At 45.5% G+C, this 27,714-nt stretch overlaps 1 protein-coding gene across 1 annotated transcript; it reads right to left on the bottom strand.

Annotated features, from left to right (window-relative positions):
* Positions 1–107: 107 nt before the first annotated feature.
* IRS4 (insulin receptor substrate 4) lies at positions 108–27,714 on the bottom strand. The gene is made up of 2 exons (XM_048514276.1): positions 23,683–27,714; positions 108–3,129 (listed from the first exon to the last, which is right to left on the bottom strand). Exons 1-2 carry the CDS (start codon positions 27,248–27,250, stop codon positions 3,125–3,127), a joined length of 3,573 nt encoding a protein of 1,190 aa, XP_048370233.1. The 5' UTR covers positions 27,251–27,714; the 3' UTR covers positions 108–3,124.

The raw sequence follows: 27,714 nt of genomic DNA, 5'->3' as shown, positions 1-27,714 counted from the left end.
AACCTGGGCCATCCAGGTCATGGATATGACCAGTTATTAGCATTCACGTGTAACATCAAGCGCCGCTTTATAGCCGGCCGTTTTAAAGAAAGACGCAAAGACGCAACTATCATGAACACATTTACTGCAAGTAGCTCTATGGAAAGCCAATCGAGATAAATATAAACACTATACAGAGCTTCAAGCCAGTTTCCCCAAGTCGCAAATGTGCTGCGGTTTACCATGAAAAAACAATGTAACAATATTTACAATGGAAGACACAGCCGGATCAGTCAGCTCAAAACTTTTAAACAGATCAGTGAAGCAGAAATAGCAAATATAATGAACAGTTTCAACCATATATGTTTTCATTTGTACAGACAGTAACTGTCCAAATATCAAATTAAATTTACAGGACAAACATTGTTCCATCCTTGTGTGTGTGTGTGTGTGTGTGTTTTCCCTGTACTATACAGCAGCATCAACGGGTGCTGGAAGTTTGCCCACAGAATGATATGTTTTATATAGTTGGAAACGGCCTTCCAGCACAATACTGAATAAGTTAGTTGCTGTAAACTAAGACAAAGAAATTGCATATTTCTTATGCTGTGCCTGTTAGTATTTGTACCAGTAGAGTTGAGGTTACCCATTTGCTTATTTTATTCGGCATTTGCAAAATCAGTGCTGTATATTGTACCTCCTCAGCCTCAGGATCTAATATGTAAAGAATGTAACATGTACTGACCCCCCCCCCATTATTCTTTCCAACTATCACCCGATTTTTTTTCAAATAAAAAGACGTAAAGCTTTCTTTTTAAAGGCAGTACCTATTGCATTGTTAATTTACAGAGTCCGAACAAAATGTATATGGCAAGACAGTTTTGTGGTCTAGAAAAGTGGTCTCTCTCTCTCTCTCTTTTTTTTAAAGTTAAAACCTGTTTAGCAGCAACTAGTTAACTGTATGCCTGAAAACCTGGCTTTTCTAGATTCAGGAACAATTCATCTGTGCTTTTAAACTCTGCAGCAGCCTCTTCCTGCCGATTACCATGCTCTGCGTAATCTCATGGACGCCAACTACGTTTGCCAAAGGTTACCAACAAAGTTGTGTGACGTGAACATTAAGACTAACCAAAAAAAAATAGATTTCAGTACACAGTAATGAACATCAAGACTGACAGCAGGGTCTAATTTGTTATACAAACTTGTCTAGTACCTCAAGGTGGTCAGGTGGTCGAAGGTGAGGCTAACCCTGGCTCCACAGCTGTACAATATACAATGGAGAGGAAGGCCAGCTGCGTGGCGCCTGAGGATTTGCGTACCGCTTTCAATCCTTTCCATTATCAGTGCTTCTAATTATTAGTATATACTATATGTACCAACTAGTGTCATGCTCTTTAATGACATCTGTCCACAAAGCGAGGCACCTGGATTCTGCCTACAATTTTCAATTTCCAACACCCACTAGCAAGGAAGTGTCGTCCACCTCATTAGGAATACTTACAGGACATGATTTAGGCATGGATATTCCCTCCCCCCACCCTCCCCAATTTCAAATAGAGACAAAACAGTGGTTCCAAATTAAAGAGAGCATTCATTGTTAAGTTTTAAGATTAAGGGATTCTCTCTACAAAAGCTCACTAGCATATCAACATTATAATGCAGGGGATATATATAGATTCTGCATTTTTCCATCCGAACTTAAAAAGAATACCAACTCCCCTCGTCTCCAAAATGTATAACTAACAAATAATTACACAGGGAGATGTTAACAGAAAACTTAATCGTAATCACATCCGACCAATTCTTCAGTTCTATTTATTCCAGATATTCCCACTCACAAATCTTTGATTTGAGCAGACAAGATTTTTTTTGAAGCGAGGAAGGTAGAGGATCTAGTCATTTCTTGTACCATAAAGGGATTTTTTTTTAAAAAAAGGAATCACTTAAGTACCGTCTTTCCCCCCTGAACCCCAAAGCTTACACTGTCTTGGGCCTGCGGTCATGAAGCCTCACCACAGCCAGGGCATGTCTTACAGCCCAGAAGATGGGAGCCACAGTTAAATGGGCTCCAAAGAGGGTGGGCACCGACTAATCCGCTGGGCTCGTAGTGGGTTTAGTGGGCTTGCGTTCATGCCAGATTTGTAACTTTTTGCTAACTTGACAGCTTCTCGGGAGAGAAAAGCAAGAAGCTGCTCTCCCGGCCCGCTCCCCCTTGTCTGTTTTTGAGCAGTCCTGGCGACATTTGTAAAGAAGCGGCTTATCGTTCAATGAAACCGCTTCTCTGAAAAAGGTGGCTGTGATTGGTGTGTGTGTGGGGAGGGGGGGGGGACGACACATAAGCAGCTTTTCCCTCCTTTCCCCTGCCTGGACAGGGGAGGACGTAAACGGGCCATCTTCTCTTGCACCATGCGCAAGGCAAAAAGGCAGGCACCGAAGAGAACGTGCACTGGGGATGGGGTGGTCGAGAGAAATGCAGAGGACAGAAAGATTCTCCCACAGTTCGCTCATTAGGGGACAGGAAAGGCTGCTCTGCGTCGGAATCTACTATTCTGAACATTGGTTGCAAGCCTTAATTGATTCTCAGGAAACCTGCAAGCTAAGTACGCCCAGGATCACAGGTTCAGTAGCCTTAAGCTACTCTTCTCATCCCTTCCAAATGGATTTTAGAACTCCCCCCCTCCAAAAAACCCCCACAGCAATTCTAAAACATTTATAATATGTCAGCAATTCATTTCAAGTACTGGGGGGAGGGGGGGCACCAAAAACCCATATTAGGTAGATTTCTCAGACACCATCCCATGACTCCTCAAAACAGAAACTGATGGGAAAGAACAGAGGTGTTCCAGGAAGCCGTCCTCTTCTTCGCTCCAGCATGCCCACCATCACCTGGGCAGAGATGCCAAAGGGGGCACAGAGACCTCTGCCGTGACTCATCTATGATCAAGGGTCCATTCAAATTAGCACAACCGCAGACTTCACAGCCACTCGATGAAAAATCATTTGGATGATGCGCATCTAGGTTCGTGCTGGTGGAGAGGAAGAGAGAGGGCTGAAGGTGGGCTCCGCTTCCAAAAGCACCACACAGTTATGGATACGCCAGCTGGGAAAGCCTGCCCTTCTCACAATGGTTTCCATGGTAATGCCATCAGTCTGGAAGGGAAGAAATACATTTTAGTGCAAGAACAGAAAAAGACCAGCTTGACTTATTGTATGTACACAGCATACAGAATGTGTTGACATCTGTAGAAAGTATCGGGACCTTAACCTGATACCAGTTGTGGCCCAGGGTCTTTACATCCAGCTCTTGTTCTGACCCAAAGACTGGGCGTACTTTTCTTTTGCAAGATCTTTTCCAGCCTCTCAACTGTAGAGCTGCAGGTGAACCAGATATTGCAGTCCTTTGAGATGCAAAGACCTGCTTCCCACAGCCCGCCTGAGACCGCAAAACGGGAGGGGGGGGGTGTCAAAGCACGGGGCCAGAGGCTGCAATGCAGGGCTGGTGTGTGGCATGATGTAAGGCGGGGGCCCCAACCTTTCCAACCCTGTGGGCGTCTTTGCAATTTTGACATGGGTGTAGCTACAAAACAACTGTTGCAGTTTACTCTCAGTAACAGAGTGAAGATGCTTGTGAAGTGGCCTATATATATATATTGGCCAATATATATCTATATAAGTCCTATAAATTTAAGTCACACACACACACACACACACACACACACACACACACACACACACACACACACACACACACACACTCGGGGATCATAACGACTGTCCTTGAAGCAGTTTCGTGTCGTTCCCATGTATATGTATATGTGTATATGTATATATGTATATATATATGTGTGTGTGTGTATGTGTGTATACACACACACATACATATATCTCTCCTTCCTTCCTTCCTTCCTTCCTTCCTTCCTTCCTTCCTTCCTTCCTTCCTTCCTTCCTTCCTTCCTTCCTTCCTTCCTTCCTTCCTTCCTTCCTTCCTTCCTTCCTTCCTAAATTTCCAGTGGCCAATAAGAAGCCATGCTAGGCAAACGTCCCACCTGGCCCCACCCACTCGGGGACTATGCGTGGGATCCCTGACTTATGGGCCTCATCTATTCCAGCACTGAATGAATACTTTTCTCCTTAACTGATTTGTATCAGGACCTCTTAGTATGTTCATATTATTCCAAAAAGTGACTTATGAGTTATGACATTTCTCATGGATCCCTTGTACTTCGGAGTATTCCAGCATCTCGAGGGAGCTCTCCCTCCGGCATACCCAGGCCTTCTTTGTACGCTGACAGCTACAAAAGAGCAGGCAAGGAAATTAGCCTGTCAGGTGACGGTTCTCCCAAAGGCAGCCTAAACACAGACATGTTCATCAAGCCCAGAGCTCAGTGGTCAAAACTTCAGATGATGGTGCGGAGGCAATAGCCAGTCACTCAGCAACTGGGCTCTGGCCAGTTATACTCGGGGATCATAACGACTGTCCTTGAAGCAGTTTCGTGTCGTTCCCTTCCCCAAAATGTAGCATAGAGTTAGTTCAGTATGTGGCCCTGGACTCCCAGCAGTGTTCTTGGCCAGGATTATAACAGATACAAAAACACTGCTGTAATTCAGGGCTGACGAGGAATTGCGCCACAAGAGAGGAACAGTTCAAACCCTCCCCCAACTTTTCCAAACTAAAAACTCTACTTATGCAATTCAAAAACAAACTAACAAACACACATACGCTCCACCCCACAGGAACTCAAATGTTTCACGTTACTTAACAAGACCACGTGGCTGGATGGTTTGAGGGTTGCTTTTAAACTATTCAGTTAATACTGTTTCAGTGTAGCAGCTCAGCCAGCGTTGCTTAAGTGTAGCAGCTCAGCCAGAGGACTGGGAAATTTCCCTCCTGGTATCACAAGCAGAAGTGGCGGAGATACAACTGCTGCTTGCCAACAACTCACCTGGCGGGGCAAGCTGCCACTGGGCCCTGACTGGATCTCCACACCATGGTCACATTTAGTCAACAGCCACAATATACAGCCAACCTCCCGCATTAAATCAGCTTCAAATATGGGACATACAGGAGCTAATCCAGAAGTGTAGGTCCTTTGAGAACATTCTTTGACTTTTCTGATGGCCAGCCAAGTGCAACAGTCAAAGTGTTCAACAAGAAGCAGGAAACCCCCAGTTCAAATCCCTTCTGTTCCAGAAAGCTGACAGGAAGAAAGTAGATGTCTTTGAAATGTGGTGTAGGAAGAGAATGTAGGACCATCCAAAAAACACATCAGTGAGTTCTAGATCACATTAAGCCTGCCTGTCCCTGGAAGCTAAGATGACTAAACTGATGCTGGTCACATTAGAAGGAGACAAGAGTCACTGGAGAAGACAATAATGCTAGGAAAGGTTGAAAGCGGCGGGGAAAGAGGAAGATCCATAATTACATGGACTGAATCTGTAAAGGAAGTCACGGCCTTCAGTTTGCAAGATCTAAGCAAGGCTGTTAATGAGAGGACAATCTGGAGGACACTGATTCACAGGGTTGCCATGAATTGGGAGCAACTTGACGGCATTTAACACACACACCATAAAGCTCACTGAACAAAGCTGGGCCTTCTGTTCTCTCAGCTGAACCAACCTCTGAAGGATCTGCCATGAGGGTAAAATACAGGAGAAGAGAACTATGGAACCACACAGAGCTCTATGGAGCAAGGGTTAGATAAAAAGGTGATCTCGTTTTTTTCCAACCACAGCCAACATTCTCTGTGCCACTAATCTGTTGGCTATATTGCCCTGATTAAGTGTGCTTGACGTTTACTTTTGTGCATATGCCTGAAAACCAGATTATGTCTTTGAGTGGCAAAATGTACACTAATACAATATGAAGAATTTTCCTCTCGCAACTTAATTATAACAATGCTTCTTTGCATGCAGTAAATGGCACTACATCGCTGCAATTAACAGATCAAAGGAAAGTAGTTAAACCTTCATGGAAAGAAGTGAATTGGGTTCTTCTCTCCTTCCGTTTTTTCCATTAACCTGCTTAATAGGTAAAATGAGCATTACCTGAACTTGATACAACTGCAAACTCCCAGCTGTCCACAGCATTTCCTTTAGGACCTCTGAGAACACTCATTACATTAAATGCATATCAATTCTTTAACAGCTTACAGTGGGTTCTGTTGCTATAAATAATCCAGATAAAGAAAGCAGCAAAACATACACTTTGTTATCAGTCAGTCATCAATTCCAAGAACTGCCACACGATAACAATGCAAGCAAGCTAAATGGGCAGTTTCTCTCACTACCAAAGAATAACACTTCCAACTATCTGATAGCCGTCACTGAATACGTGCAAAGATATCCCTCTCGTCCGCCCCAGCATTTCTAGCATGACCATGAACCAAGACCGAAGACGCAACTGCGCTGATAGAAACATGATGGAGTCCCAGTGCCTGCAGCAAGTAGGAGAAGCAAGTTCACCTCTCACTCCTGTGATGCATAAATGAGCGGCCATCGCTCCATTCCAGTGCTCTTGGGAACACTGCTACAAAAATGGTGAAACCCACCTTCCACCACAAATACTGATTAGCCCGGCTTTTCCAGAGAAGGATCCCACAGAGGAGGGTAGTCTGTCCTCCAACAACCGCCCCACCAGGCCTCCAGATGGCCTTCTTGCTGGAGGTGGAAAGGGCCATCATATCACAGCTAACTTTTTAAGTACAGTAACTTTTGCTAGGCATCAAAGGGAGATACACCAGATAAAAATAGACAAAATAAGAGAACTGGAAGGAATGTTGAAAGTGTACAAACATAATATATACAGAGAAAAAACCCCAGAGGATTATTTCAGAGTATGAATCAAGAAATTGGCCACCGTTTCCAACAACACAGGATCCTGATTATTCAGGAGATAATGCAGTTTGGAGTTAGGAGGGCAAGGGCCAGCCAAAAGTGGAGCCTTAAGGAAAAAATTGGGTCTAAATTCCATACATTTTGGGCAGACAAACAAAATGTACTCTAGCGACACTTCAGAAGTTAGATAGTCCGCATAAATGCGCTTCTGGTGTGGGTAGTATAAGAGGAAAAGCTGAAGTTCAGGAATGAGGGGATAGATAAGACTGTTTGAGTCACGAAAGAAACATAGCTGGACCCAAAATTTAAGAGTATTCCACCATGCCCTTGTTTCCAGGGGATGTTGTCCTGACTCAAGGCAGAAGGTTTATAGAGACCCTGTAGGGGTTTCAAGGCAAGAAGCTAACAGAGGAAGTACTAAACCTGGACAATCCCTGCTTAGCTTCCAAAATCCCTAACCCAGAATCCAGGCAGCCTGGGCCATTCAGATCAGGATGGGGCTCCAGTAATACATCAGTTAACAAAATGGTGTGCTGAAGCGGGCTGACTTGGGAGAGGGATTTTCTTCTAAGCAAACTGATATGCAGGAGTTGTATCTTAAAAAAAACAACCTATCAGCATCTTTACAATCTTAAATCGCCAAGTTCTTTTCTTTATTAAATCCTTCTTCCAACTCAGTCTCTAATATAGTTGTTGTTTTTTAAATCACAAAAACATTTAATGTTATTTTCATGTTTCAGGAGTTTTATTTTCCTTGGGAATTTTGGCTATTGTGTCAAGATTAGGTCAGCGGGAGTCTTAAACCAATGACCCAAGGGGGATCAGGGGAAGCATTACAGCCTCTGTACCACTACCCATTTCTGGTTCAAGGAAATAATTCCAGGGAGACCATCCAAGATTGCTTCCTTACAGCAGTCCGCCAGAGGGCTCAAAGCTTTCAGGCCAGGCTCACTTACTGGTCCTGCTGGCTACACAGCATCTTTGTCTCACCGTACTTGCAGCTTCTCAAGAACAGGGGCTGACATTACCAGTTTACAACAGAAGGGGCTCTGTGTATTCCACAATTGCAAATGACTCCAGAGAAACTACAGAATGTGGTGCAGGCTAGAGATGTCAACTTCCTAAAATCCCAGTGTACCCTATTAGAAAAAGCTGCTTTCTAACCTTTATGACCACAGCCCCAGCTCATCCTGCAAAAGTTGCTGCGGAGCACATGTCTCTGATATTGCCGTCACAAGAAGACGGAAAGTCAAAAATAACAAAGGAATCCTGGCTACTAAGCAAACAATATTTCTGCAGCAATCATTCAGCGGGGTCCTGCAGGAGCCCACTTGCTTGGTCACATGGCAAGTATTAATTGTGATGGCATGCAGTTGGCATCAACATGACACACAACAGGAGGGGTTTATGCCGATGGACTAGGAGATGAACAACTTTGTATGAATAACCAACATTGTATTCTGCTTCACTACGAGGAAGCAATGTGTGCCAAGAAGGGAGAAGAACATTGTATCACCAGTTCCTGGTAATCACAAATTCCCTGCACCCCGGACACACAGCATTTCCCCGGTCAAAGAAAGCAGGTTGCATTTCCCTAAGCCAGGCCGTTCTGATCTCCTCAACTCTCTTTAAGATCTGTGGAGCTGCAGCTGAGGATGAGCCAGGAGAACCTGAAATTATATCACCTCCAAGGGATGCACATGCAAATTTGTCTGCAGCCCAGATGGGGCAATCCCACATGCTCCCAAGATGCAGCATGCTGGGGGAAAGGACCCCCAATTGGCCATGCTGACAGGGGCTGTTGGGAATTGTAGTCCATAACATCTGGAGTGCCAAAGGTTTGCCACCACTGCCCTATGTCTTGCCTCAGAGTAGGTTGCAACATTAAAAAAAATCACTGAAGTACACACTGTACACACGTCCATATAAAAAAACAGAAACCGGCTTCAACACTGACCCCTCTTTCTGCCTATTCATTCTGGCCGACAGAGCTAGCCCAAAAGTCAAGCGCTTCCACAGAATGCAGAAGGACCAACTGTCAACGAACAGAGAATGATGCTTGCAGCACAGTCCTTGAGAAGCCAACAAGAGTCCCACTAGTCAGATTTTTGGAGACAATAACAGTTCATATGGGAGAACCACAATGTCCCAGGTACACAGCACTCATGTCATTCAGGACTTCAGTGGTCAAAATCAGTACCCTGAACTGCAAAGAGGCCACACAGAGGCCCTGCTATGATGAGCGCAATACCGCAACCAATTCCTTCAAGAACTGGGCAGCTGCCATATGTTACAGATTTACACACACACCAACATTTCCCATAAAATATCAGAGGCAGACCAGCTTCAGAGAATCACATAAAGACACAAAAGACTATAACGGGCACGGGGAAATATGTTTCCTATCACTTATTCACCCTAAGGATTAGTTCAAATATTTGAACTATTTGTACAAAAGAGTTGCCCACAAGTAGCCCACATAGAGTACACACAGCCAATCTCTGAAGACTATGCTCCTGTTTTCCAAGGAGATAATGGGATATTCTTCAGGATGCCAAGTCGAGCACAGTAATTTTTGATGATGCCCATGATTCCCCATCCCCAAGAAAAGTCAAAGACAGGCACAGTCAAGGATACATTCAGCATTATATCAATTCTGTACTGAACTGAAACAGAAACTTCCCCAAGCAGAAGTCTTATTCAGTGATGGTGAACCTTTTCGGGACCAAGTGCCCAAACTGCAACCCCAAACCCACTTATTTATCGCAAAGTGCCAACACAGCAATTTAACCTGAATACTGAGGTTTTAGTTTAGAAAAAAAGGTTGGCTCCGAGGCGCGTGTTTACCTGGGAGTAAGCTTGGTGGTAGTCGGTGGCTGTGCTTTGAATCAACTACGCAACGTTTTGAATGGGTGAATCACAACCCTAGGAGGGTTTACTCAGAAGCAAGCCCCATAGGCAGCCCCATAGCCAGGTAAAGGATCGCACTTTAGTTCTTCCCATGAAAATCAGTGGGGTTTTAACAGCACTTAACACGGTTACCTACATGTTGTGCCCAGCGGCCCAGGTCAGTCTAGATGTGTGGGGAGGGGATTTTCTGCCCCCCCACATGACAAACTGTGACGTGTGCCCACAGAGAGGGCTCCGAGTGCCACCTCTGGCACGTGTGCCATAGGTTCGCCACCACTGGTCTTGTTTCTTCCCACTGGCCACTCACAATCCCTTAAGAAACTCTCCTCAGAATCACTAACCAATGTCCATGGAAACAGAAAAACACACACAGACTGCACTTTGGACATCTCTGTCTTACTAGTCAACTAGTGGCTCCCAAGCTGATCCAAAGGGGAGATAAAGCAGAACGATGGCAAATTTAAGTGCAGCAGCCATGAGTAATTATTATTCTCAACACAGAGCAGCCACACTTGGCAACAATTTTGGAGACGCCACTATAGCAGATTCTCCCGCCCATCTGGTCTGTCTTGCTGCTTCTACCCTGCAATCCACTCAGAATGTTCTGTTACCATTTGTCATTGATCACTGGCCACAGCAAGACTGCCGATTCCTTGGTCCAGAATCCAAACAAGATACAGCAACCCTAAAGGTCCCATTCCATATCCCCTCCTCAATTCTGGTATTTACCTGGCTCCAGAGGCAGTGTGCCCATTCAGGTGGAAACCTCCGCGTAGGATGACCAGCAGCATTTCTTCCAGTATATACACAAAACTTAGCTTACTTGTCTCTTTGGCAATGGTTGCTCTGGTCAAAATGATAAACAGTGAACAGCCCCACAGAAGCAATTATTTTCTGAACTGTCATGGTGGACCAGTAGTGGGAGAACAGCCTGTTATTTATGTCCCTTTACAACCAGACTTGGGGGGGAGAAGATTCTACTTCCACTGTATAGCTTCAAAGTCTGGTCACTATTTCTCTAGGGGTGATGGGGGGTGGGGGAGAGAACGACCCATTGGATACTCACCGTAAAGGGGTCTTCTGCTGGATGATGGGAGACCGTCTTGCTTGGGTGTTCATCACCTTCTCCTTGAGAGAAGGTGATGAACACCCAAGAAAGACGGTCTCCCACCATCCAGTAGAACAGGAGGGTGCATCTTCCACTGCAGAAGTGTCAGGCAAATGGTGGATGTTTAACCTTTCCTTTGCCTCTGCTTTCCCTATTTAATCTCTTCAGCAGATCCAGGGAAGAGACAGGGAAATGGTGACTGAAGGAAGGGTTAAGCACCCTAATCTTTGCTGGAAGCAGCACCCTCCCAGCTCCTGCCTGGCCTTGCAGAAGTAGCAGCTGGCCTCTGAAGGCAGGAGGTGGAGGAAACATATTTCAGCCCCAGGGCTAATTCCCACTCTGTGTTTTGTATTCTGTGAAGGAGGCCCAAGTACAAAGCAAGCTTTAGGTCAAGAGCAAAAGGCACAGCGGGGTCACATTTGGCTTGTGGGTGTTTATAACGCTCAGATGCAGCAGCTTGACCCTTTCCTGATGGTGGTGTCCAAGTTCCCTATCGAAGGGGCATGCTGAGCTTTTCCCGAGAACTCTGGAAAAAAGTCAGTCTGAAGTCACAGGTATCTAGAAAAAATTATCTGCAGCCTGCCTCCCAGCAATGCTTTCTAACAGCATCCAGAAAACATTTAATAGCCTGTGATAGCCTTGAAGGGTGAAACTGACTAGGCCAAAGTTTCCAGAGCATCTGAACACATTGAAAGCAGGAAAGAAGAGAATTCAAGGCTGAAAAATACAAGAAGTCAGTAATATGGGGGTGAAGACAAGAATAGGAAATGCTACGGTTCAGTGGGTACTTAAACTATTCCATATGGGTTGGAACGGAAAACAAGGGAATCTGGGGAGGGAATTAAAAACAGAAGAAACGCTGCATTCAACAAGCACGGAGGCACTTTAAAAAGGAAGTTTTGAAGTACAGACACAATTGTGTGCACAGCAACATTCCCTTTTATTTGCATAGTTCATTCTGCATAATTCATTTTGCTGCTTCTGCTGGGTGGAATGGGGTAGAACAGGAAGTGGAAAGAACTGGGAGAGAGTAACAGAAGAAAGCACTGGAGGCATCAGCCATATACTTTGAACCTTGTCTTCGCAAGCACATGGACTAGAAACTAGGGGGGAGATAAAGAACTGGTGTTAGATTCACATTGTTTGAAAAATTCATTTTGTATTCCTTCAGATTGGAATTAAAGGGAGTCATAGTAGGACATTAATCCACTAGTCTTTTGCCATTGTAAATTATACTCCCCACCCACAGGGTAAAAATTAAGGGGTGCCACTTCTAATCCGACAGATTCTTTCAACCAAATTTCAGGTAGAATTGAGAAAGCACCCCCTCCCATTCTGAGGCAATTAAAACTCACTTGCAGAGTGGGCCACAGGGAGCTGGTGTGAACTGGGCTAAGCAAGTTTTCCCACCCTTTCCGCAGAATACTCAAGCAGGAAGTGAAGAGTATGCACACTCTTAAACAGAAGCCCGGTATGCAGGCAAGGGGAGTGAACCCCAAATACAACCACACCTTGCTATGCAGAATTTCTCACAGCCCAGCTGTGCTAGCAAAAGTCAGTTTAGCCGAGGGGCCAGCGTGCTGAAAGCTCCAGAGTAGAATGTCAGGGTAAGGACATGGTTCAAATGTCTGCTAGCCAAGGTTAACAGTCTCCATAACATGGGCAAAGGGAAGGACAGATTGTCACTGTCTTCAGTGGCCTCGCCCTAGTCCCAGCAGAAACAAATACCCTCCATTGTAACTGAGACAGTGCAACTGCCAATGTAAAAACAGGAACTGAAAAACAAACATGCTCCATAGAATGGCCCCGTTGGCAGGAACTTTTAGACTGAATGATGTCCCTATCCACATGCATTGGTGTTCATGGCAAGTCACCTTCTTCCCTCACTGCTCCAGTCCCTCCTGCTGACCAGGAAAACAAAATCAGACCACGAGGCTCAGGAACGGGCCTCGTCTGCCAAAAATAACCTGGCTCTGATTAGGAACTTTTGCTAGAATTCCAAATGGAACATGACTTGTGTCAGAGCTTAAAGTGCCAACTACACATCCATGCTAGAAACCAGTTTGTTTTTCCCAGAATGTAAAAGACAGCAGCTTGTCCACACTTGTATGAAATTGCAGAATGCTACAGTCCTGCTTATAGCTTCCCCTATAGCCATTCATTAAATGTGTTTCAATTCATGTCCCACCCGATGCGACACCTTCAGTTTGGTCACCACGTCCCTCCCTCCCTCTTGACCTATGAAACTACCAGCCCAGGTCCCTTGATGGTCGCATTCCCTTCTGACCCTCCCTGAAAGACACAGCAACAAAAGAGCTGTCCTACAAGGTAAACAAGACTGGAGTCTGAAAGTTGCTCAGTATTAGACCTGCCCTGGATATTGAAAACAATGCACCCGGGGGCAAAGATGTTTTTGTTCTAGAAACATGCCGGAGAAACCAAATTTGTCTGTGAACTCAGAACTGGGCCATAGTTCAGGCCGGCAGGTGAACAGCCATTTTGCCTCCCTTCTTTGCAATACAACAGCACTGAATTGTTAGAACTATTTGAGGAGGGGATTTTTTTTGGTCTACTCCCCACTGTAGGGACAAGCTCCCCCTGCTGGATCTCCTCTGGCCACACACTTGTTCAAGACACAGGCAGCCTGCCTGGAGAAAGTGAGCAGCGACTCCAATGACCTCCGATGACACCAGCATCCGCAGTCTCTCCCTCAACCCAGCAAACACTGCTTTGCTCCTCAAACATTTCTGTTCCAACATGTACAGTGTGAAGGTGATCATTAGGTTGCCTTCCAGATGCCTAATAAAGCCATGTGTGACCAAGTGAAAAACAAACAGCAATTTGCAGGGTGGGCCGAGAAGGCGGTTCTCCAGGTCACACGGACTGTTTAAGGATGAGTCACCAGAGTTTTAGGATGAACAGCAGAGAAAAGTTGTCCTTCCTCTCTCCCTCTCCCCCCTTCCTCCACACCTCCTGCCACAAAGGAAGATCTGCATCCCTTTTTAACCATGTATAATGTGATCCCAGCTGATATCTTCCTATTTTCTTACCAAGCTATTTTTAAAAAAACTGTGACTGCAGAACTTTCTTTACGAAAGTTCTTAAGTCTGAGTTCAACAAGCTAAAAGAAAATCTAGTTTACTGTGTACAAGCGGGTCACAGATTAGTTGGAGATATTAGGATCGCTATCATGGCACTACGCAGAGTTGCCAACAGGTGTGCAGAAGAGTGTCCTGTGCCATCTATAGAAACTTAAGGTGTGGAAATGGGCAGCTGAAAATGTTCATGGCCAGAAGGAACACAACATCTTATTGACTGTGTTAAAGGGATGGGCATTTTCTCCCCTCCAGGCACTAGTCAACTCTCAACCAACCATCTCCTCTTTTTACTGGACCTATGGAGACAGGAACTTTGGACACTCACCACGAACGTTCCTTTTGCTCTGAGCTAATGAGAGGATCTTTTGAGCTTGGGTTACTCCAACCAAATCCCTTGGGAAGAAGTCTCTCAGTGAATTTGTGAAGATCTGGATCCTCCTTGTTTGTTCACCTGCGCTTTGGCTTGTTGCATCTTTGGTCCGTGCGGCTGAAAATGTGGCAGTTTCAGATTTGGGGTTGTAAGTGATGTAGCACATGCCATATCGCTTGGATCTCTAGTAGGTTGATGCTCAAGGTTTGCTCCCCAGTGACCAAGAACACTGCACTAGAGAACCCCAGCCAGAAAAGTTGGCGTCCGTGAATATTTATAATACATCTCTCTACATATAAGTGAGACCCTGGGCAAGGTGTTTGGGGATTATCCATCAGATCAGGCTCTTTCTGACTGTGGGAGAGAGGATTAAGGATTTGTCTCACCTGTTTGCAATGTCCAACTGGTAGGGCTGGAGAAAGAGTTGAAGGGCCCTTCCACAAAATCTGGCCAAGGGGCCCAATGCCAAGCCAAAGGAAAGGGCTCTGAGCTGGAAGTTCCAGCCATCATAGGAGAATCTCATAGGAGAATTCTCAGAAACCTGTGATGACTGGGGCAAATTGGGCTATGCATGTAGGCTTCCTGATGATCTATGGATGTCATGAAAGCTCCAGTGTTCAATGCTTCAGAATTTCCATATAGAATATTTGGCAATGATGAACCAGTTCATGAATTTGAGATCCAGGCTAGTCCACCAGTCCTCATCGCATTTGGGCACAGTTAAGAAGATGGAATAAGTGCTGGAGTTCTCCTCCTGTGGTTTTGAAGAAGATGGTCTACTGCTGATTGGGTTCTGAGGTGCTTCTCTGCTCTCTTTGCCCGTGGAGAGATTAGAAGTCATTCTGGTGGAAGATTGCAAAGTTCAATGGAGCAGCCATGGTGAATGGTGCACAGAACTCAATGGTCTGGGTGAGAAGCAGCCCACTGATGGTGAAACAGCCCACCAGCTCCAGGATGGCATCATGGTATGTTCTGTATTTCCAGGGCAGAAAGACTGGGACTGCCCAGATCTGGAGAAGCGGGGGCCTCTATGAAAGGAGCTCCTGGGAGAGGACCAGGGTCTCCTGTGGTCTGGATTAAACTTGTGGAGAGAGTGGAAGGAACTAAACAAGTGCTGGTAGAGGCTTCTTCTGTCCTCTCTTTTGAAGCTTTTGGGCATAACCTTGGTTCTATTCTTGATGTCAACCAACATATTATCCAGGTCTTCCCTAAACAGTCTCTTTCCCCTGTACAGGTATGGCAGCAGGATCGCTTTGGATTGTAGGTCTAACTGCCAAACCCTGAGCCAGAGGGCCCTTCTAGGTGCTGCTGCAGCTGCTATGGATATGGCTGTGAAAGACATGATGTCAACATCTGCTATGAAGGACACTGTTTTAAGGATGCGATTCGCCACTTCAAATAACCTCCTTTGGTCTGGAGGAATCAACTGGATCGGTTTTCTGGACCATACAACAGATGTCATCGAAAACAATGCTGACACGGTTGCTGCTTGGATAGTGATCGCAGATGCCTGAGACTTTCTATCAAGGGTTCAATGGAGCCACTTGATGCTACCACCTCCTTCCACCAACAGTAGGTCAGAAGACTGAAGGACAGATATCGGGACATCTTATCAAGGGAGGCTGAAGGAGGTCCATGGCTTGCTGTTCCAGGTCCTACAGTTTTTTGGTGACTGCAGGGAATTGTTGGTTAGACATGGGATTTTCCCAGTAAGCCCTTGAAAAAGGGAGTTACCAGGCAGAGGTGGCAGCCCCGGGGGGAAACTCTTTGTTTGGATTTTCCTTACTTTGTCTCCTCAAAGGGATCAGGGTTTCTTTCAGATCTAATGCCAGAAGGGCTTTGGAAAGTATGGGTTGGAAATCATCCCCAGAAAAAGGTTAGGGGGAGCCTCTGAATCATTTTCCTCTTCCTCAGTCAAGGAAAATCCCCTCCCTTCTTTCTCAGATTGAGCAGAGACAGCTTGCGTATCCTGGTTGGGTTCAGGTGAAAGAGGTTGTGCCTTAAGGACCGCTTTGGTGGGCCAGGAAGGGGGTGCATCAGAGGCTGATCCCTGCATGGACCAGGGAGGGGGCATCTGGGAGGCTGGGGCCTGCATGACACTCTCTCCATGAGATCTCCCTGATAGAGTGGGAGACATAAGGTCATATGGAAACTGGGCTTATAAAAGGGGGGCAAATGGTTGGATGCGGGAAAACTCTTCCCTCAAGGCAATTCTTCCCTTTACTGAATGATGGATCATGCCAGCTGCATCCAATGGATAAAATAGCTGCCCAGTCAGAACACAAAATGGCTGCTCAACCTTCAGCAGGGGTCTTCAAACTATGGCCCTCCAGATGTTCATAGACTACAATTCCCATGAGCCCTACCACTTGGCCATGCTGGCAGGGGCTGATGGGAACTGTAGTCCATGAACATCTGGAGGGCCATAGTTTGAAGACCCCTGCCCTACAGTCTCAAGGGTGGGGAAGAGACAGCAGTACATCGCCCCATGTTGCTCCTCTGGGGGACTGCTGGACCTTCTTCATGGCCGGGTTTGCCATCATTGCCCAGCAGGATCGAACTGGCTTCTGGAGGGGCTTTTGGCTTTGGTGCACTTGTTGTGCCTTTTCCATGCAGTACAGTAAGACTCCACTTTTGGAAGTTTAGGCATCTGTTTGTTGTTTTGCTGCTCCCCTGCCTCTGCGTCTTCATCCCCCCCCACACACACACTGATTTGGCTTGCTTTAACACCTGACTGCTGGGGAGGGAACAGACCCGAGTCAAAATCTCCCTTGGAGAGGAACTCCATGTTGCTACTTTCCCCCAATGCCTCCATTACAGCAGAGAGTCGGGGGGTGAGAATAGAAGTAAGTTGGAGAAATGAAGCAGGAGGTGAGAAGGCGCCTACTGAGGACTAAAAAAGAGAGTAGGAAAATAAACCAGCAAGGGGACCTCAGTTGAAGTTAAAGAAGGTAGGAGGAAAGAACAAGTAATGAGAGGAGGACTCTCTCTGCACTGCGACTCCCATGTGAGGCAGGACCTAAACTGAGCAGCTGAGGACCCACAGGGGGCAAGCAAACAAAGTTTTAGTCCTGTTCCCAAAGGAATGGGCGGGAATAACCCAAGCTCAGAAGATGCTCTCCCACTCAGAGTAAGAAGAGCTGCCCTACAAATCCCAGGCACCAGCTCACCAAAGCGTTCAGTAATTTCAATGTGGAAGCTAGCAGAAGGAACTACGGTAATAAAATACAACATCATAGAGACTGAAAAGTGAGTCTAGCTGGTTGCTGTGGGTTTTCCAGGGTGTGGCCGTGGTTTCTAACGTTCTAACATTTCATCTGCATCTGTAGCTGGCATCTTCAGAGGTGTATCACAGAAGGAAGTCTGTTACACACTGTGTCCAGTAACAGACTTCCCTCTGTGATACACCTCTGAAGATGCCAGCCACAGATGCAGGCAAAACATTAGGAACAAGAACTACCAGACCATGGCCACACAGCCCGGAAAACCCACAGCAACCAGTTGAATCCAGCTGTGAAAGCCTTTGACAATACGCTGGTTCTTAAAGGATCCTGGTGGGCTCTTAGAGGCCAAAAAAATGTTCAAGGCTTGACTTGAAGTACGATGAACATCCCATTGCTTCTGCCCAACACCTAAGCAGGATAGTACCATACCTACAACTCCCGTGTAGCTTGGCTGACATTTACAGGAACTCAGTGAGAAAGTCAGTTATCAAACAATCAGCTTATTTCTAGAATTGGGGAGATTTCCTGCTCTAAAGTTGTTCTACCAATAAACTGCCTGTGTGTTTTTCATGGTATTTGGCTATGTTCACATCATAAAGTCCACAATCCAGGAACCATCCTACCTGCACTGAAGAACTTATCACTTCAAAGAGACAGGCATGGCAGCCACAAAATAACATTTAGGACAGTGGTGGCGAACCTATGGCACGGGAGCCAGAGGTGGCACTCAGAGCCCTCTCTGTGGGCACGCACAAACAGAGTTGCCCCCCCCCCCCACATCTAGGCTGGTCTGGGCTGCTGGGCTCCATTATTAGCATTAAACCTAACACCTAGTTTTGGGGAAGCAGTGTAGGTAACCCTGTTAAGTGCTGTTAAACCTCACTGATTTTCATGTGAAGAACTAAAACGCGATTCTTTACCTGGGAGTAAGCTTGGTTGCTGGCAATGGGGCTTGCTTCTGAGTAAACCCTCCTAGGGTTGTGATTCACCTGTTAGAAGAGTTGCATGGATGCTTCAAAGCAAAGCCACCAGCTACCACCAAGCTTACTCCCAAGTAATGCATGCCTTGGAGCCAACCGTTTTTTCTAAACTAAAACCTCAGTATTCAGGTTAAATTGCCGTGTTGGCACTTTACGATAAATAAGCGGGTTTGGGGTTGCTATTTGGGCACTCGGTCTCGAAAAGGTTCGCCATCACTGATTTAGGATGTAGCCTGCTCAACAAAGCCCTAATGTTTTAAAGAAAGCCACCTGCACCAATTCTTAAGCAGCAAAAAAGGGACATTGAGAAGCAAGGAATGACACAGCCTTCCTTCCAGTGCGTGCTGCATCTTCTAACAATCACCATCATCAATAAAAGAGTTAGCAGATTCAATTTTTAGCCTTTGCAGTGAAGAATGACAAGTGAAATGATCAGTTGAAAGAACATGAAGACAACATGCATGAACACCAATGCTAAAGACTTAGATCAGCATCACCACACTGAAATCTACTTGAGAATGTTTTAACTTAAGCTAACTCTCCTACAACATTAACAATGCAACCTTTAAAAAATCCAAAGAGAATCAATTCACTTTTACACTGTGTAAATCCGTTCTTCAGCTGGTTCTAAAGTTGCAGGTGAAGTGATACTTGGCATTCTCAAACACAGATGCAATTGAGGTCAAGACTGTGACTGCTGTTGCTTGTACAGGAAATGAGAGGGAACCATTCCGGGGCAAAGCCAAAAGGTAGTTCACAGCAGCATAAGGTAGTATTTGTAAATATCACTGAAACATCACAACTCAGAGCACAGTTAAACAGGCTTATGTCCAAGTCAGTCTACAGGTACAACAGCATCACATTTAAAATATGGACAAAAATAGCATCCAAAAGCTGCATCAAAATTTACAATTAATTTTGTGAAAAAATGATGGGTCATTAGATAATTTTCCCATTGTATTTAAGAACAAACGCCCTGGTACTTCTCTCCTCCATATATTTCCCCAGCCTATAATATTAATCTATTCTTAGATTCTTAAGTAGCAAATAATCAGAGGACTAACTTCCAGTTCTTTTTACAGATTATTTTCACTTACATTTGCAAGGAGTCTGAATCAGATCTTTAAAGTATGAAGATTTTTTAATACAATCCTCTCTATTCTCCACCAGTTTTTGAAGGCTCATTAGTTTAGGTAAAAATCATATGGACAAATGTCAAACATTTTGGGAGCTGATGTACCGGTATTTGAAAGCGCTGCATCAGTGATTCATGAAGTTAAACCAAATCACTTCAGCTGATACACAAGGACTTAAATAAATCTTACATGCAAATCCATGCAACACAATTCCATCAGCTACTGGTGTCACAAGAATGCTGCTATAGGAGTACAGGCCCTCTGGAACTGAGAAGTAGCAGGGAGAGGGAAGGGTGCGGAACCCTTTCGCTGCCTGATGGCTTTCCACAGAATTTGCTCCCCAAAACTGCTTTCCTGCCTGCAGAGTTCTAGATGAATAACAAAAGCTACTGTATTTTTATGCTCATAGTAACCCCTGGAGAATTGCCACAAGTAGATCTGCTCTCCCCCCCCCCCACTACTCTTGGGTAGACCCATCCTCCAGAATTAGCATTTCAGGTGACACTTTAGGGCTGCTGTGGGAAGTGAGAAAATCACATTCCACAAAGACAAAACATTTCCAGCTGCAGACGCCTTCTGCAGGAACCAACCCAAAACTCAGTTAGACTCCAAGAAAGTCAGATTTGATTTGCCACAGAACCTGCCTTGTTCTACTATCCAGCTGCAATAATTCATGAATGTGCAGTAACACTACAGACTTTTCCCTCTCATAAAATGTCTAGAACAGGAGCAGAGCAGCCATCTAACCTAACTGAAGCCCCCGACAACTGATCTGGACCCAAGGAAAATAGGAACTTTTGTAATCACTGTCGGAAGAAGGGATCCTGGCAGTAAACTTTAACTATGTTAAACTTGTTGACAATATTACACTACCACATATAAGATTTCCAAGGTTTACTTTAATACATCTTATGAAACTTTGAACTGAAGCATGACTGCAGTTCCCTGTTAGAAGTTTAAAAAGCAAACAATTGCGAGACCACAATGCAGCCTGGCAAAGAGAATGAAAATGAGTTCCTTGGGATTTACTTGACAATCAGGCCTTGGTTCAGAGTGCTAAGCCCAAGTGTGTAGATTCAAACATGCTCTGCGCTTCAGCAATACGTTGGAGATTGCAGCAGTATTGGGGGCAGGAGAGGTCTTATCCTGACTGATGCACTTAATGATGTCTCTAAAATGCCTCGCTTGATAACAGTCACTAAGTAAAGAAGATTCCAATGCTCTACTTCTAGGGTTATCAAAAGTTCTTCACAACTTTCAACTAGTAAGGCACTCTCTAATCTCTGAGAATAGGTTTTCTTTTGCTGTGATTAGCTACAAAAGGGAGATGAAAATAATGAACACAGCAGTGCCTATCCCAGCACAGAGTAACAGAAGTTAAGGCTGGATTGCTATGCCCCAGGATTGCACCAGAACACATAGCAGAATCTCTCTTACATATTAAATGATCATATTAAAAAGCTAAAAAGACAATAAATAATCACCAGTGCTGAAATCAAGCAGACTCACCCACTTGATATCAACAGATTTTTCTTGTTCACGCTCATACTTTAAAACTTTTCAATGGGATAAATCTTCACTAAGGAAATACAAGTTGGTTATATGCACAATTAGTAGTAAAGCCCGCTGTAGGGTAAGAAATACAGCAGGCCTAGATAGGGTGGGGGGTATGGGCAGGTAGGGGCCGAGAGGGCTTGCTGGTGATGGTGGGGAGGGTGATGGGCTTTTGGAGCTCCAGAGCAGCAGTGACACTTGAGTTCTGCTCCCTTATTGGTGGAGGATTTGTCATTGAACATGCTACACCTTAGCGCTTTATTATTGGTAAGATGCTACCAAATGCCTGCCTACAAACTTTAGTGTTAACCCTGTTTCAGTTTGAACAGCAATACTGACAGGTAAAAGCTTTTAAACAGATACTGAAAAACATACAGTGTCCAAAGTTTAAATGGAGTAATAAAGAGCAGCACTATAAAGTAAAAGGGTTGTCCTATTTGAGTTTCAGTACACAAATATATTGAGCAAAACACCTTGGTAGAAAACAAAAATCAGTAAGATCTTCACCACTTCTACCACTGCTAAATTAAGGTTTATTTAATTTTTTTTTTTCGATTTCGAAGTTTATTTAATTTAAAAGGAGAAACTCACTGTCATTCAATTATTCCGAAAAGGACTTTTGAGAACTGCTTCACTTGGGGACCAAACAAATATAAACACGCAGGCAATCTACATCCTTTTCAAAAGCCCTGAGTAGCGCATACTGATTGCCATATTTCATGTGCTTTTTTCCCAATGTTACACTCCAAAAGAATCAGAAGTCATGAGCCCCACTACAAGCGTACAAATACATTAACAGTGCCATCCTAAGGAGTTACTCCAGTCTTAGCCCATTCATTTCAATGGGTTTGGAATGGAGTGATTCTGCATAGGACTGCTCAGACAGTTAAAACGTGCCTAGAAGCCTTGCATCAGCATTTCAGCTAGTCTATCAGAGTCCATGTTTTAAGGAATACAGTAATAAGGCTTAAGTGGCAAGATCAGGATGAGTCAATTGGAGAAGCAGATATTTGGATGTTGCTATACACTACTGGCCAGAAGGCAAAATATAAACCAGAAGCTAAGCAATTTGGTTTCCTTCAAACAGTGATTCAGGTTATAAAATTGACAGTCTGAGATGACTTCTGTTGATTTTTCCCACTATATACACAGATGTCAAAAAAGAAAAATTGATCTCTGTAAGAAGTCCAACGTATAGATTATGTACCTGGAGACACTGTTTAGATTATGACACAGAATTGGATATAAAAAGTCTGGCACAAGAGGCATGGCACTAAAAATAAAGAGTACACTATAAAGTGTATTGTTTTGCCCACTACACAACCACAACAATAAAAACATTGACAATTCTTTCATCATTCTTCGTTTGCAGCAGGAAAGAATGCCACTGTACTAGCCCAGCAGAAATCTTCTTTTACGAAAAGAAAATGCAACTGAAAACTAAGCCAAGAATTTCAAACACTTTTGAGAACACGGCTTCAAATCTTCCAAAGTATTAATGTCTACTTGGGAACTGTAAGCCAATTTAACTGACACAGGGGAAGGAGGAGTAAAAAACGACATCAGCCAATAGTTCCAGTATACACATGGATTAGATTGTAATGGAGACCTAGGCCAAGCTAGCCCAGATATGTCAGTCTCCACATTTAAAAATAATAATTCCATGTTAACAGAATACATTTAAGTTGTTCAGCATGTTTCACATCATACTGTCCATGGGCGTGATCTGGAAAAAAGCATGACTGTATAACTCAGAAGAAAGCAGAGAGATTGTGACTATGACTGATGCACTACAAACAGGAAGTTTCACTCCCCAAGACTTTGCAGGGAACAATTTTTGCTGAGAAAATTCAAAACATGCATTATAAACCAAATCCCAACCCTTTAATGACTGTCAATGTCACCAAATTCAAATAAATGGTTGTCTGTTCTCTGGGAACATAGATGTAGCTACTTCCCTTTATCACAGTTTTGAAGAGTAAGGGATGGACCCCAAATCAACCACAAAGGTAAACAGGACCTACAACTGTCCAAACATATTATAAACATATTAAAAGTAGCCCATTACTCTGTTGCACAAACCAACAAATGTATCAGCATATCCAAATTAAAACAGAAATGAGCTAACTACAGCCAGACTCTTGATTCTAGAATAGGTGTCAAACTCGTGTCCCTCCAGATGTTGTGGACTACAGTTCCCATCATCCCCTGCCAGCATCATGCTGGCAGGGGATGATGGGAACTGTAGTCCACAACATCTGGAGGGACACGAGTTTGACACCTGTGAGAATGTAATACCCAAAAAAATCAACCGGGCATAAATATAACACATTGGAAAGCTACACCTGTAGCTTTCCATTGTAGAATGTAATACCCAACAGAGACTGGGAACTAAGTGCTTAATTTTCCAGTTTTAAAGACGTGTGTTACAAGACACAAAAATTAAAGTTATGCATGCACTGAAGTGGGAGTTATAAAAAGTTACAAACCTTTTCTTGCAGCATTGCACTTCAAGCCATCTGATCTGCTGAAGTCTATGCTTACATATACTCCACCTTCCAGATTCAAAGTACCATTTGAGAGGTGGCAATTGGGTGTACTAGGGCTCTCCTCACAGTTTAGAGAATTCTCTCGTAAATTCAGAGCTATATAGTTTAAGCCATTCTGAAACCCAGTTGAAGTATCTCTGGACATCTTGCTTTCGTGGCCATCTGAAATGTGCTCTTCAGGTTTCAACCACACATTGTCAAAAGAGGCAGAGCTGTGCCTTTTACTACTGTCAGTAAAGAAAGAGGAAGCTGTGGTAACAGTGGCAGCAGAAGAAAACGTTTCAGAGCTATGCCGCCTCCTTCCTTGTGGGTCAGCACGAATGACTTTAGGGACCACTGGAGGTTCAGGAATGGGAACAGAGAAGTCACTGTTACCAGCATACTGGTCAACAATGCACAATCGATTGACTATGGAAGGAGGACTATCCATCTTCAAGCCGTTTTTGCTTTCGGTGGCAAATGGTCCAGGTGGCGTGGCTGCTATGTTGAAGGTCATCTCAGTGTAGTCATCCATCCGACCACTTGGTGCATTAACACAAGCAGTGCCAAACGGGAGCCTGGCGTAATCAGCATCAGACTGATTTCTAGGAATACTAGAGCTAGCATAAACTGAAATATCTGTTAAAGAACTAGACAGGTCCTTTGCTGCTTTTGGTGACTGAACATCCAGATCAACACTCATGTAGTCGGACAGTGGAGATTGCCTGTGGTCACTACTGGAGCCAAGAGATGATGGTGATCCTTCTGCAGATAAAGAGTATGGGGTATTACTTGCTTTTTCACCAAAGTCTATATTGATATATTCACCAGGACTTGAAGGCTCAAGTGGAATCATACGATCATACATCCTTGGGATAGTGTTACTACCTCTAGTACCTAGTGGAAGTCTTGTAGGTCTGGCAACCCGGTTCTGCCCAAAGCTTTCCTCTGAAGCTTTCAGAATAGTTGATTTGGAAAGGCCATTAGTCAGAACTTCACTACTGGCATTTTTACCATTTTCAGAGCCACCATACAGTAATTTCCCAGGTGATGACATGGGTACATATTCATTATGTTCACCATTTTGTCCTAAAGTCTTAAAGCTTCGTGGGAGAGAAAAGTAAGAGCCAAAACCTTTCGAACTAGCACTGGTATGCATATAATTTGAATCACTTGGTGGCTTTGGAGCAGATGAATTTCCAGGTGACATATCCATATACTCATTATTTGCCAGCTTGTCAGTACCACTTTTGGAGTTAAATCCAGTTAAAGGACTTCGTACCGGTGAAGAGACAGCCCTGGGAAACATCATCATGTACCCTCTGGAGTCAGCCTGAGATGATGACCAATTGTTTATCTGTTTTGGTACAGATGCAGTTTTAGGCGTCATTGGCAGATAATCACTGTTGCTTGCAAGAGAAGATGCAACTCCTGGCATCATTGGCATGTATCCATCATCTCTGGTTTTATTCCTGTTTTGATTATACACAGAATCAAGGGCAAGCTCTCCATATTCTGGATCAGGACTATCTTTAAGTTTTGGCGATTCAGAACAAGGCACATGTCCATGACTTCCAACAGAATCTTCGTCTAAAGATGCTGCAGTTTGGCCTGTTTTCTGTTGCGCTGGTGTAGAAGCAGGTTTCGTTAAAGAGTAAGTTCTTTTTCTAATGCATTTTTCAGCTTCCCTGGAATCATCTCTCGAGCTATTGTCCAATTGCTGTTTGCTCATGGACATGTATTCACTTAAACAGTTCTCCTCTCTAATGGGTGGCGTGTTACCCAAGGAATCTGGAGTATTACTCCTCACACGAAAGTATCGGAAGTCTCCAGGGCTGGAACCATATTCATCTGAAGAGATAAAACCTCCATCGCTCGGGGAACCACAGACAGATGAACTGGAAGGCCTTACAAGAGTATCTGAAGCAGACCCATGGCCGCTACTCGAAGAAACGCTGATGGGGCTAGTAGTGGAAGGGAAATGAGATATGGGCAGAGAGGCAGATCTGGTATGATAAGAAGAGCTAAACGCTGCTCTAACATATCGCCCACTCCCTTCTTGCCGTCCTAAGTTCATCCGTGCAGTATTCAAATGAATCAGGCTCCCAGTCACTGACCTGAATGGTCTTGTCATCGTACCCTCTCCTTCACTAGAAGTTCTGAATCGATAGGAACTACTGCTCTTAGTGGTAGGCGGAGTCCCACCAGTAACACTTTCGGTTCTGGATCGTCTTTGTAAGCCGGTTTGGCTGGGTGGCAGGTTGCCAAGGTGCCTCCTGGTAGTGATGAATGAAATGGGGTTGGTGCTGCTACCACCACCAGATGACTGGCTCTTGCTGCGTGGTCTGAACTCGGAGAAGGCTTTCAACGCTTTCATGGTCTCCAGAAAGGTCTCATGCATGTTCTGAGCAACAACGGAATCATCCACTTGCATCCATAGCTCACCTGGCCCAATGGATGCTGACCTGCCGACCTCGATAAAAAAGAAGTTTTCCGAATGCCCACACCGACGGATATTCATCAGCTGTAAACGGACAGAAGGTACCTCAGAATTCAGTTTGACAAGGTGGATGGCCTTACTGGAGAGGCACAGTCTGTACACCCCAGTCAAGTTCTTTGTCTGCCCTAGCCCCTTGGGCTTCACATTGACTTGCCAGACTTCCTTGAAGACAGTGCCTGGTCTCAGAGCAGTTCCATAATGCTCATCATCATCATCTAGCAGCTGATCAGCCTGGTCTTCCTGCTCCAAGAACCCTCTCTTGCTCTGACTCATAAGCTCACTGATTGCCTGATACCAGCCCTCCTGTTCTGCCTCATTCTCAGCCACCATCGCAAAATACTCATCCTTGGTATATAGGGCAATGATGTGTTTGTGCTTGGCATCTGCCCTCCTGCTGACCGTGAAGCACTGGTACAGAGGGATCACACGCTTGGGAGGTGGGCAGCACAGGGCCACGTTCCCCACTGCTGCTCTCAAGCTGCTCTTGAACTTCTTCTCGCTGTCATAGTATTCCAACCGGGCTGGGGCCAGGTGACTCTCCTCCCACAGCACAAAGTAGCGCTTGTGGCCATGTTTCTGCTTCCTCAGGTAGCCACATTTCCTCACATCGTCTCCCAGCGAACTTCCAGTGGCGCCGACCGATGGGGCAGAGGGCACTCCCCGTCCAGAAGGGCCACCTCGCCCGGCAGAAGCAGGTCCACCTCGCCCCACAGCCACTGCCCCAACACTGCCAGCAGGCAGGGCAGCCTCTTCTTCTTGGACCAGGCAGAGGGAAGCACTGGGGGACCTCCTCAGCAGGAGCATCAGATGATGTGGAGGCTGAGCAGGGGGAGGGCCGGGAGAGCTCTCGGCCACCTCCTGATCCTCTTCAGATGTCACAGCAACAGCAAGGTTGGTCGCGTTGGCCCCCTGGCTGTCGCCTCCTCCTCCAGCGGCGGCGGCGCCGGTCTGAGAGGTCGCAGTCCCGTCGTTCGCCTCCAGCGCCGGGCAGGGACCTCCGCCGCCTGTACCGATCGTCCCACTCGCCATCTTGAGGGGCCCAGGGCAGGGTCCGATGGGCTGGGCGAGGCGGGAAAGCCGCCTTCAGAACGGAAGGGGCTCCCAGGCCCGGCTGGACATGGGTGGCCGCAGGACTCCGGGCCGGGACTCGTGGCCGGAGGTGAGCGGAGACTCCTCCTGACGGGCCGCCTCAGACCGGCGGACGGACCAAGCGCCCACCCACTCGCAGCCGGTCGGAGCGCGCCTGGCTCTCCCGCTCTTGGCCGCCCGCTCGCTCGCTCGCTCGCTCCTCACACAGGCAGGCAGCCGCGGCGGCGGCACCACGGCGAAAACATCACGTGACCCTCCGCGGGCGGGGGAGCAGTGCGAGTCAAGGCGGCGCTTCGCTCGCCGAGGGGGCGGAGCCGTGTGTGGAAAGTAAAGTCAAAGAATGGAGGAGCCGGCGAGACCGACCAATAGGGCGCGAGTGGAGCTTCCTCAGTGGCCCAATAGGC

Source organism: Sphaerodactylus townsendi, linkage group LG13 (assembly GCF_021028975.2).
Source record: "Sphaerodactylus townsendi isolate TG3544 linkage group LG13, MPM_Stown_v2.3, whole genome shotgun sequence".
Classification (NCBI taxonomy): domain Eukaryota; kingdom Metazoa; phylum Chordata; class Lepidosauria; order Squamata; family Sphaerodactylidae; genus Sphaerodactylus; species Sphaerodactylus townsendi.
The sequence above is the reverse complement of the archived record's forward strand: the minus strand, read 5'-3'. Positions and strand labels throughout refer to the sequence as shown.

Excerpts from the sequence above, each read along its gene's own strand:
- IRS4 (XM_048514276.1), bottom strand. The coding sequence starts at position 27,250 with ATGGCGAGTGGGACGATCGGTACAGGCGGCGGAGGTCCCTGCCCGGCG.